The following is a 13,054-nucleotide window of genomic DNA, read 5'->3' as shown; positions in this document are numbered from 1 at the left end:
TTTGGTTGGATTCCTCCTGGATTCTTTCAGGGATTTCTCCAGGAGTGTTAAGATAATAATATTATGTCATATGACATATTATGTCCGAAATTTCTCCGATGATTTGTCAAAGGATTTCCCTCAAAGGTTTCTTAAAGGATTCCTCCAGAAATTCTTCCAAGGTTTCCTTAAATTCCACTTAGGGTTTTTCCTGAAAGCTCACCGAATATTTGTCCAAGCATTCATTTAACAAGCATCCAATGATTCTTCCAATGTTTCCATTAGAAATTTTCCCGAAGAATCTTTAAAAATGTATTAGTTTGTTAGATTTTTTCAAGGATTTCTGTCTCGTGTTTTTCTTTTACAGAAGGTCATATACAACCTGAAATTCATAAGAATAAAAACCCTTCGGAAAATTTTGCGAGAATGCTTCCAAACTCCTGAAATACCTACAAGGATTCTTTACATGATTCTCAGTGAAATTGCTCAGAAGATTTCTTTTGAAGTCCTTCCAAAAATTTGTCCATAAATTTTACCAAGAAAATACGCTTAAAAACTTATTCAAGCATTCGTCCAGGGATTCCTCCAAAAATTACTCTAACCTTTCCTTCAGAAATTTCTGCGCAAGTTTTTTTTTCTAGGATTCTTTCGCGGAATTCTTCACATATAACAGCTCCGAGGACTCCTTGAAAATTTTGTCGTAATGCCCACAATAAAAAATCCATAAAAACCAAGTGCGAGCCCTCAAGTACTCATAGTGTATTAGAGGAAAAATGGATTTCGGAAAAAAGATATGAAAGCAATAGTCAAAGCGACCATTCACAGTTTTCTGTAATCAATCCACATGCCGCCCAAAGGAGTTACCACTATATTCTGGGGATCGATCTGAATCGGTAGTACCGTTTTCGAATTCACGGTGAAATCATAATTCCTAACGATTTCCACCAGAGCACGTTTGATTTGAAGCAATCCGATCCGACGCCCGATGCAAGCCCTCGGCCCATCTCCAAATGGCAAAAACACTCCCTTTTCTTGGTAGTACTTAACGTTATGGCCACCGTCATCTTCAGAAAATCTATCCGGATTGAAGCGGGCTGGATCTGGATAATACTCTTCATCTAGATGAATGGCCCAGATAGGAAGCACTGCAGTGATGCCCTTTTCAATCAGTACTTCACGGTTGTTGTTCAGGCGGAAAGTGATCTCTTCGGTGCAACGTTTCGAAAGCGCAAACGCTGGAGGCCACTTGCGAAGGGTTTCTGAAAATGAGTTCACAAAGTAGTACGCGAAACATGATTCTCCAATGAGATATGAAAAGTACCGTTCACGATTCGATCCAGATATGGCAGTTCCATGATCATTTCGTACGTCAGCTGTTCTCCTCCCTCCTCGGCAGCCAGTACCTCTTGTCGTAATCTCTGCTGAATAACCTTATCGACCGATAGTTCCAGTAAGGCAAAGCCCAAAACTTCACTTGTTGTCTCGAATCCGTCAATGAAAAATGTAACGCCATGAGCAGCCATATCCAAAATCGAAATTTCTTTCTGCTCCTGCAAACTGATCAGGTGGTCCAGATAATCGACTTGCTTGATCCCACTTGTCTTCCGATTCCGGACGGCTTCGGTCATCAAACCCACGAAATAATCCTCGATATATTTTGGAATCAAACTGAGCTTCACGAATCGCTTCAAGAATGGCGCAACGGACGAAACGACCGCCAGTACCATAAACATGAAAGTTTGATGGAAGAGATTGTTTCCCATTTCTCGAATCTTCGATCGTTCCGAGGTTAGGGAGCCTCCTTCGGCTCCAAAAATGCAGCTTGATACAACATCGGTTGTATACTTGGTGGCCATTTCTTTAGTCTCAATCGGCCCATCGGGAGTATGTTGATCAATGTAGTTAACCATATTCTTGCATACGTTGTCCATTATAGAAAGAAGTGCTTTAAGCTGTATGAAAGAAGTAAAATATTATTTTAGCACGTTCGATGGAGTACCGTAAACCGGGGTGAAATTGATCATTCGGGTACTACTTTGAAATTCCATACTAGAAACTTCTAAGCATCTTAATGATATTAAACTTCATCCTACCTCATCTAGTTCATAGATGTCTAAAGATGAGTGTAGACATTTATTTTTCCTTTCTCGTAAATCAAAATGTACTGAAAGGCTACATGTTCACTCAAAAAAAGAATTTTCGATAGAAGGCTCGGATGATCAAGTCACATATACCAATCAACTCAGTTCGACGAATTCAGATGATGTCTGTATGTGTGTATGTATGTCTGTATGTGTGTATAAATGTATGTATGTATGTATGTATGTATGTGTGTATGTATGTATGTATGTCTGTGCGCACCTGTAGTCTGTATATAAAACTGAACCAAGCCTACCAACATTAAACTGCGGCGATTTTTGCATGGTTGACAAATTTTGTGCGGAAATCAACACTGGAGACCAGAAATTTCACGATGTCGGCCCAAAATTTAAGATGGCTGCCTAATATTCAAGATGGCGGCTTCAAATTCAAGATGGCGGCTGTTTTAGAGTTTTAGCTCTAAAACCAGATAATATAGGGTATATTTGGTATGGGGAAGATGTCTGGAGTTCAAAAATGGCGACCATAATATCCAAGATGGCGGCATAAAATCCAAGATGGCGGCTCAAAATTTAAGATGGCGGCTATTAAATGGAGTTGTAGGCTCTAAAACCATTCATTATGGCTATATTTGGTAAGGAGAAGATGGTTTAATGGAGGTTTAGGCTCCAACATCATAAAATATGGGTATATTTGATAATATGTAGAAAATGTCCGGAGTTCTAAAATGGGGACCGGAATATCCAAAATAGCGGCTGTTTAATGGAGTTTACGGCTCTAAAACCTTTCAATATGGGTAAATGTGGTATGGGGAAGAAGTCTGGAGACCAAAATGGCAATCAGAATATTTAAGAGTTTTAGACATCAATCAGGCGTTTAACATCAAAAGCCAGATAAACAATATAATTTCTGGTATCATGAAATGGATTTTTTGTTAAACGTAAGAAAGTGCGATATTTATCAACATGTTACTTGAGTTTTGTCGGAAATGGGGTTTCGAAGGCACGAGAAAAGCGTCATCACTGCTAGGTGGATTAATTATAGGTTTTTTTTTTAAAAAATTTGCCCATTTTTTAGGAATTAGCAATGTATTTCTTATTTAGCAGAAATCATTGCTACTAAACAATCGATTGCCACTAGGACTTCCCGTGAATTTTCTGTTTTAATATTTTTACGGAGCCTTGTTAGGGAAGTTATGTAGCTATTATGAACATGAATAAGTTTAAACAATGTTAATTTTTTGACGAAATAGTAATTTATTGTGATAAAAATCACTTATTTCAAAGGAAATTGCCTACCTTTAGATGTTTAGGGGATAATTTTTAAAATTTAATTTTGCATCTTAAGTGTTGAATTCACTAGTTGTAAGTGTTTTAACGCGTTATTCGGGTTAAGAAGAGCAACATTAAGCGTAGAAAGCAATTTTCAATTCTAACCGATGCTCAATTGTATGCTGATCAATTTCGCCCCAAAGCACAGTGGTTGAATTGCAAAAAAAAAACGATCGTGGGCATTTTGTATGTGAAAATGTGAAAATAATATAATGTGATGCTCTGCAAAGTTGTTACATATTATAAGGAGCAAGTTTTGACAAGTTTAGTTTTTTTTTGATAAGTTTATTCAAAAGTTAGGTAGACAATCTTTTCGCTACATAAGCCACAATAACAAAATGGTATCTTCGGCAAAGTTGTAGATAATATCATGCAGAAAAATGTTGCCCAAGACACTTTTGCTCTATCTTTTGAAATTAGTGATATATAATGAATTAAGTATAAACAACCCCTTCAAACCTTGAAAAACCACTAAATCCTTCACATCTTTCTTGGATGATGTTCTCATGGCTTCAGATGTTCTGAACACTTTTACAGTATGTTATTATGCATCTTTGTTCTAAAGACAGTATTGCCATATTGTTATTGTTTTTACGTGATTTTTTCAGTTTTCCTGTGAAAAACGACCATTTTTTATAATGAGATATCTCACAAAGTTACAAAAAGTTTCAAAGGAAGTCAAAGCATAATGAAAAGTTGAATAAAAACGCTATCTCATACAGGTCAACTGATTAGTTGCTCTTTGTCTTTTTGATACTTAAATTGTGTTTAAAAACCGCCATTTTTTTACTTTTTAAACTAAGCTAGTTAAATCTCTTTTAAAATGGTTTTCGATGCTTGGGATGCTCATACGACTGCGGCAGCGTTTAAAGAAAGAATTATTATCCACCTTTCTTATAGGTGTTTACTTTTTCGAAACTTTTCGAGATATCGCATAATATAAAAAAAACGGATTTATCAACCTAGTGGTGATAGTGCCTTTCTCGTCGAATATGTACTCATGATCTTTCTGTCGACTTAAGTCGTAGTCCTGAATCCTATGAATACTTAATTTATAAAAGCAAGAATTTTATCCAAGCCATCATCGAGTTGTGAAACTAATTGATTGTACATATTCCGACGTTATGTTCGATGTATAGGCAGAGCTGAAATTGATCAGACCTCTTAGTTGACTGCTTGACCACTATTACTATTGGAATAAAGGCTGATCAATACCAAGACGCAAATAACAAGTTAAAATATAACTTTTTTCACAACTAAAAATCACTTTACAGTCTTCGATAAACTTTTTTCCTGTACACTTAAGGATATATTGTATTATCATTGGTTACTAGATTCATAAAATTTGACCAAAAAATGCAAGCAAGTGATATTTTTCATACTTAATCCAATTCAAATTTGAACCATATCACAGAGCGCGAGGAGCATCCAGTCGGATCAAATTGAAAAACTTTGTTCGAGATTGATGCGATTAAATTTCAATTTTCTCATGCAACCCCCATCCTACTGATTTGATGAGCCTTGTCAAGAGTTGTTGTCAAGATTTTGTTTTGTCAAAATTATTTTTACTGTTTTTTACAACTTCCTGTGAGATACCCGGAACCGGTTAAAAGACAGTACCTTTTGTCTAAATCATGGACTGAGGTTAGTTTTTTGCTAACTGTTCAATAGGTTTTCTGAAAAGCCGAGAATTGGGTTTTTAAATTAAGAAAAATATATTGATTTTTCGATTTTATACGAAAGAGCACCTTTTTCTGAGCCACTATGATTTTTTTCAGATTTTTAGAACCTTGTTTTGGTATCAAAAATCAATTTCAAAGAAATTTTTTTAAATCACCTTTTGACAGCTGGGCAACTGTTTGACAGCTCCGCCCAGTACAAACTGCGACAAGGGGTGATTCGACAAATCGCTCCCATATAAACTTCAAATTGATTTTTAAATAGGTTCCCGGGCTCCGAAATTCATGAAAGTTTGGATTTCGGCTCAGTTTGATATGCAGATTCAGAATATGGAATTATCTCAACACCGTTAAAGAAGCCAATTGATGTGTCGCATGCATGGATTTGATTCATTTTACAGTTTGGTCATTCTGGCGGGTCATACACAACCGGTCCTGGAACACTACCGGTAGTCTCTAATGTGATCTGAGGCTATTTTCTTGTAAACCGTTCATCATGCATGGGTTTGGTTCACTTTTATGATCGGCCAGTTCCGGCAGAACACCTGGAACCGATTCCGGAACACTACCGGTTCAGCTATGGTCAGAGATTATTTTCCTGCTTACTGTTCCTCAGATTATCGAAGTGACGTGTCGCATGCATGGGTTTGGTTTATTTTATCATTTGACCAATTGTACCGGGACAACCGGAACTGGTTCTGGAACACTACCGGTAGTCTCCAATGTGATCAAAGGCTGTGTTCTTGCAAACTGTTCATCAGGTTATCAAAAAAAAAGCCGCGAATTAATGTGTCGCATGCATGGGTTTGGCTCTCATCTACATTTGAAAACTTCCGGCGGGACACCCGGAATCGGTTCCGGAATACAATTGGTTTCCCCAAACATGGTCTGAAACCATTTTTATTTTTGCTAACTGTTCATTAAGTTATCTAATGAGCCGCGATTTGATGTGTTGTATGCATGGGTTTTGTTAACTTTTATGCATGGCCACTTCCGCGGGACATCCGGAACTGGTTCTGAAACACTACCGGTGGTCTCTGCTGTAATCTAAGACCATTTTTCTGCTTACCGTTCATCAGGTTATCTAAAAAGCCGCGATTTCATGTGTCGCATGCATGGATTTCGTTCACTTTTATACTTTGCCACTTCCGACGGGACATTCGGAACCGGTTCCGGAACACTACCGGTAGTATCTGCTGGATCTAAGACTATTTTCCTGCTCACTGTTCATCAGGTTATCGTAAACGCCGCTATTTGATGTGTCGCATGCATGGATTTGGCTCACTTTTATACTTTGCCACTTCCTACGGGACATCCGGAATCAATTTCGGAACACTACCGGTTCAGATATGGCTTGAGACTATTTTCCTGCTTACCGTTTATCAGATTATCGAAAATGTCGCGGTCTGATGTGTCATATGCATGGTTTTGTAGTATTTTCATATCGGGCCCCTTCCTGGGGTACCGATCCGGAACACTTAAATGGCCATAACTCCGGAACGGCTGAACCGATCCGAACCATTTCCAATAGGAAACAATGGGACCAGATTCCACGTCGAATGACCCGTTGGTCATTAAAACCAGTTGAGGTTTACTTTTGTCCAAAAAGTGATTTAATTTTTTTTTTGTGCACACACATACACACACACAGACATCACCTCAATTCATCGAGCTGAGTTGATTGGAATATGTGACTCGACCCTCCGGGCCTTCTATCAAGAAGTCATTTTTGGAGTGAACATATAGTCTTTCCAGTGCACTTAGTGTACGAGAAAGGCAAAAAGCTAAACTAGAAATGAAAATATGGCATCACTCTCAAGCCGAAAGATGTATTTTGAGATGCCAAAAACGCATGTGAATATCCCAAGCAACCAAAATTCTTTAAAAAAAAATTAACGAATTTAGTGTTTATTACAACTTTGAAAAGTGAGAAAATGACAATTTTCAAACACAATTTAAGTATCAAAGAGACAAAGAGCTACTAATCAGTTGACCTGTATGTTATAGCATTTTCTTTCAACTTTACATTATGCTTTGACATTCTTGCAACGTTTTGCAACTTTGCAAGATATCTCACTAAAAAAAATGGTCAATTTTCATTAGAAATCGAAAAAAATTACGTAGAAACAATAACAAATAAGAATAATAACAACAAGAAAAAAAAAAGATGCATAATAACATATTGTATAAGTGTTCAGAGCATAAGAAGCCATGAAAACCTCATCCAAGAAAGATATAAAGGATTTAGTGGTTTTTCAAGGTTTGACAAGAGGTTGTTTGTACTAAATTTATTATATAACGCTTATTTCAAAAGATAGAGCAAAAGTGTCTTGAGCAACATTTTTCTGCATGATATTATCTACAACTTTGCCGAAGACACTATTTAGTTATTGTGGCTCATGTAGAAAATAGTTTTCTTATCTAACTTTCGAGTAAACTTATAAAAAAACAAAAGTTGCTCCCAAAAATATGTAACAACTTTGCAGAACATCACTTTATATTATTTTCACATTTTCACATTTAAAATGCCCACGATCGTGTTTTCACGATTTCTACCACTGAGAAAGTGGCCTTTTCATTTTTTTGATTTTTGGAGTTAATATATTTTACTTTTTGTTTAAACTTGTTGAAAAAAATTTTGTCACATGGTTTCATGGAGATCCACTGGGTACTGATTTTACTGAAATTCTTTTGGCAATATTTTAATGACCACTAATGTTATCCGCTGAAGTTGTTTTAAAGCGATCAATTTGACCACGTACTACGGTACTAGAGAAGAATTCTCCGATTTCAATGAAATGGCACAAAAAGCGTGTGTATTATGATTCCTTGTCTAATTTTATGCTGTTTGCGTAAGCACTGTGTTGTTGAAGAGGTTGGAAATGGAGAATATAAAAACTCAGTTCATTACAGCTAGAAACAACAAAACTGCATGCAACGAACATCGCAAATGACACAATAGATAGTTACAAATCCTTCGTCTGCATCGTATGTCTTAAACAAAGTCCTTGACTCGAAATAACAGAAGCCTTACCCTGGAATTTGTGAACGCTGGTGAGATTTGCGCGCGTTTCAGACGCCATTCTTCGCCATCGAGAAAGAACGGATTTCTCGCAAGCAGGGGATCCGCCTTCGGATCGATCGTTCCTCCCATTTCGTTGGCTTTAAAATGTTGATGAAATTTGACCAAAATATCTTTGACCAACGTTGGCCATAGAACGAACAACTGCGGACTGCGGAATGAAAATCCCCCGATGAAGGGCACAGCATTTTTGTACTCCCTGAAAGAGGTGATTGATTAGCATTTTCGATATCAATGGGCAATCGATATGCTGCTTCCCAAACAAACAGCGATTTACCTATAGATGCGATTATTTTCATCGATGGGGTGCTCCTTCTGCGTAAACGTGCTGGAGAATGTACCGAGAAAAGGTTTTGGTCGAGGTCCCGGGACGCCACGATCTTTCCAGTAGTTGAAGTTCCATGTCAAATAAAGGTAGCCGAACGAAACCAGCGTGACCAAAGCCGAAATTATAATTAGCCACATTTTGAATTGACCATCTGTATTCACGACAGAACCCGAAACTACGCCAAGTTGAAGAGATAGCGTATTACGATGTCTTCAGCCGCGAATGCTTGGCATCAAACTGAATGGATCGCTAAGTGAGACTACGCGAGTTGGCGAGAGAATGGGTGAGATAATTTTGAAAGATGCAGTGAGAGAATATCGTTCAGTCAAGATACGATTGTGTTGGCTGAGTTCTATCAGTGGAACACGTGAGTTTTCAGTCATGTTTTTACTTGACTTGCTTTCAGTTATTGCTCCTAAAATTTCGCTACTTGTAAATATTCGGATGTCATTTATCATGCTGTAATACATCTGTATTTGTCAAAATCAATGCATCGAAATGAATACAATCTGCTGATAACACTTGTATATCGTATTTTAGAACCTAATCTTAAACATGGGGTAGGAAATAAAAAATGAACTTGATCGTTACTCCATTTTTCTTACAAACGGTGTCTATTTGAAATCGGTTCATGTTCTACTTTAAACAAAGTTGTCTGCCTCAATCATCTCTATTTTCTTGAAATATGTTCTTTTTAACAGAAGGAAATTCAATTTACATACATTTTATCCAATCTATATGAATGGCTTAAGACTGTTTTTCATTGTATTGCAAGTTTTTAGATGATAATATACCAAACACTCTTTTTATGCCATGGGCATAAATTAAAAATGAGCATACATTAAGAAGACATGAAAAGAGGGAAATTAAGTCAGGACTTTAATGAGGAAACTTTGTTCGCGGGAACTTCTGGGCATTTGAGATAGGGCTAAGGAGCTTTCCAGGCAGTTTCTAGAGATAGAGAATTCCAAGGAATTTCAGTGGCGTCTCAGGGGGCGTTTAAAGGGCGTCCCGAGAGAGCTCAAACCCTGCGTTCAATAACATTTCTGGAACGCTTTAAGGGGTTTCAAATGCGTTTCAGAGGGTTTCTGGAGCCTTTTAAATGCGTTCCACAGAGTTACAAGGGCATTTTAAAACGAATACGGGTACGGGGTGTTTCAATGCGATTATGAAGGTTCCAGAAGCAATTTGAGACATTTCAGATGCGTTTCAATGGGTTTCGAGGGCTTTTTCGAATGGATCTTCTTCTTCTTTTTCTTCTTAATGGCTCGACGTTCGCATTGGAACTTGGCCTGCCTCACTTCAACTAAGTGTTCTTTTGAGCATTTCCACAGTTGCTTTCTTTGCCTGCCATTGCATGAGTTTGTATATTGTGAGGCAAGTACAATGATACACTATGCCCAGGGAGTCGAGAAAATTTTCCCGACCGGAACGGGGATCGAACCCGCCGTCTTCGGATTGGCGATCTATAGCCAACCACTAGGCTAACTGGAGACCCTTGGATGGATCTCTGGAGTTTAAAAGCGTTCAAAAGAATTACACAGGGATAACAGGGATTTCAAATTTGTTTCAATAGCTTGAAGTACCACAGAGACTCCTTGGATCCCCTGGACACCTTTTTGAGATTCCCGAAACACTCTGAGACCCCCTGGAACGTTAATGAGACACACCTCAGAACCCCTGAGATCCCTTAAAGTGTCTCTGACTCCCTCTGAAACTCCCCTGAGACACCCTGAAACACCCCTGAAGAGACCAGATCTGGGAGACCGAATAGCTACCTGGGGTGTAGGAGGAAAGATCATTTGCCACATCTACAACAAAAGCGACAAGTTGGATTGTGGGAACTTCGAAGCAATCGAAGTTCTGAATGCCAAAGTGCTCATGTTCCGTCATCTTTTATCTAAAATGAATGAATTTGTAGGAAGCTACCAAGCCGTCTTCGTCGATGGCCGCTCACGGACCAGATCTCCACCGTGCTGCAAACCGTCCAAAAATGCCGCGACTACCAGGTCCCAACGTACCACCTTTGCAGTTCATCGACCTCAAGGCGGCGTACAACAGTATCGTCACACAGAGCTATGGAAAATCATGGACGGGAACGGCTTCTCTGGGAACCTCACTAGCACGATCAAAGCAACGATAAGAGTTTCGGATAATCTGTCTAGTTCGTTCGGAACTCGCCCTGGACTATTAAAAGGTGATGAACTCTCATGCCTGATGCTCAACTTCACCCTGAATATTAATGCTGGGACATTTGGAACAGGGACAGACCTGTACGCCCTCCAGAAACGTGAAGCAGCAAAGGTCGGACTTCATGGTAAACGCGTCAAAAATTAGGTACACGCTGGAAGGTAGAACCGCGAACGATACGGTAAGCTTAGGAAGCAGTATTATGATCGACGTGGATACTTTCGAGGCGGTGGAGGACATCTGCTACCTCAGATCCTTATTAACGGCAGACGACAACGCTAGCCGTGAAATACAAAGGTTGGGTGGAAGTCGGACCTGATCTAGGCTCCACAAAAACCTACGGTCGAAAAAGATTCTCCCTCGTATCAACTGCACCATGTACAATACACTGATAAGATCGGTGGTTCTCTACGGGCACTGTGCTCGAAGAGGACATGCAAGCACCCGAAATGTTCGAGCGTCGGGTGATAAGGATCGTCTTTGGCAGTGTGCAGGAGAACGGTGTATGGCGATGAAGAATAAACCACGAGCTCGCAACATTCTACGGCGAGCCTAGCATCCGGAAGGTAGTACAAATTCGAAGGATACGATAGGCAAGACATATTGTGAGAATGCTCGACAACATCCTTGCAGAGCAGGTATTCACAAGAGATCCGGATGATACAAGAAGACCTAGAGAGCGGCGTACAAGGTGAGCGTAACAGGTGCAGGCAGAATGATGCACAATGGAAAAAATGGTATAAAACACGAATAATTTCAGTATCTCTGCTCGGAGAAGATGGATTCAAATAAATTTCTGACACAAACTGCAAAAACCTCTAAAGTTTCAGATAAGGAGGGTGTCGATCGTCGCACGATGCTGGAAATCGGTGTATCGGTCCCAGAGTGCAAAATAAATGATTTATTTAATTCGTGTAAGTGTAAAAACTTCCGTAATGTCGAATGGAGCTGGTTTGGTTCACTGCATGGCTTCGAAAATTGAAATATCTTCATATAACCCCGATATCCCTTATTTCTTTAAACTTTCACATGCAACTCTGCCCGGAGTGGAACGCAAACGACAAGAGCAGGAACAATCTAATGTAAAATTGTCAATACTATGAAAGTTTTTACACAAACATGAGTTAAATAAGTCATTTATTTTGCACGCCAGTCGGGAATAGAATAGATTTTTTGTCAAACAGGTGTGAGAGAGAGCGGGGTAAACGAACTCAGAACACTGATTTTCAGCATCGTGCGGCGAGTGACACCTTTCTTATCTGAAACTTTGGATAATTTTGCAGTTTGTGTCGAAAATGCATTTGAATCCATCCACTCCGAGGAGAGATATTGAATTTATTCGCGTTTTATACCTTTTTTCCCGCTTTGCGATATGGCAAATGCGCAACTCTGCCAAGAATGGAATATTGCAGCCAGAAACCAAATGTTGTTGCGAAGAATTGTTGATTGAGTTCTTAATAATAGGTTGACTTAGGGTATTATCGGCAGGTTTGTTCTTTTCGTCATGGGGGGTTTTTGTGGGCCAAATTGCCTTAAATTTGGGCATATAACTCTGCTTAGTTGGGAAGGATTTTAAGCTAAATCTGAAATCAACAGGTTTAAAAAAACCATGATGAAGAGAAGAAAACTGTCGAAAATACGTAAGTTCGCCTATAGTGTAATACTAAATAAATGAAATTTAAATAAAAGATTTTGCAGCCATTGTATATCTCAGGGATACCGTACAGCTACAATCGGTGTTCCTTCCAACTGGACAGGCTGCGCCATACCCTACAACAGCCAACAGAGCCTTGAATATGGTAGGAAAAGTTATACTGAAAGAGAATTAGACCTCCACATGGCCATAGTAGTCACGTTGTTCTGTGGAACAGACCTTATGTCTTGGCAAAAACTAACAAAGCTGATAAATTCCGAAACAGTATAATGCACAGAAAGCATCATAGTCAGGAAATTTTGCCACATCATTGAAGGTCTCACAGAACCTCAAGGATCTGCAGCTTACTGGATAGAGTATTCACCGATAGCTGCTATCAGAACGCTAAGTTTGCAGACGCGCCCACAAGGCTACGTTAGGTCGCACACACTCTAGCACAAAGAAATCCGCGTCGATACGATGGATGGTGAATCGGATTGCCATATAGCGGACCAAGTATGGCCAATTATCACAGAATAAAACGAGCAATAGACCTAGTCAAATACGAGACACTGCAGTTGTAAGGTCGCCTCCAGAGAGGTCGAAATACGTATCTGTCATTGGATGCAAACGCATAATTGGAATTAAAAGAAACAATATTTAGCTCGACTTTCCTTTAATTACGATCAATAAGGTTAGATTGTCAATACTCATGTAAGCTTTCAAGGGCTG

General features: G+C 39.0%; 1 protein-coding gene across 1 annotated transcript; it reads right to left on the bottom strand.

The window, feature by feature from the left end:
* Nucleotides 1-785: 785 nt before the first annotated feature.
* On the bottom strand, nt 786-8,956 carry LOC109398900 (probable cytochrome P450 28a5). Its single transcript, XM_062856255.1, has 4 exons — nt 8,449-8,956; nt 8,124-8,370; nt 1,301-1,931; nt 786-1,238 (listed from the first exon to the last, which is right to left on the bottom strand). Exons 1-4 carry the CDS (start codon nt 8,634-8,636, stop codon nt 799-801), a joined length of 1,506 nt encoding a protein of 501 aa, XP_062712239.1. The 5' UTR covers nt 8,637-8,956; the 3' UTR covers nt 786-798.
* Nucleotides 8,957-13,054: the final 4,098 nt, after the last annotated feature.

The sequence above is a fragment of the Aedes albopictus genome, chromosome 3 (genome assembly GCF_035046485.1).
Source record: "Aedes albopictus strain Foshan chromosome 3, AalbF5, whole genome shotgun sequence".
Taxonomy (NCBI): Eukaryota; Metazoa; Arthropoda; class Insecta; order Diptera; family Culicidae; genus Aedes; species Aedes albopictus.
Note: the sequence above shows the minus strand (reverse complement) of the source record. Positions and strands in the feature narration are given on the sequence as shown.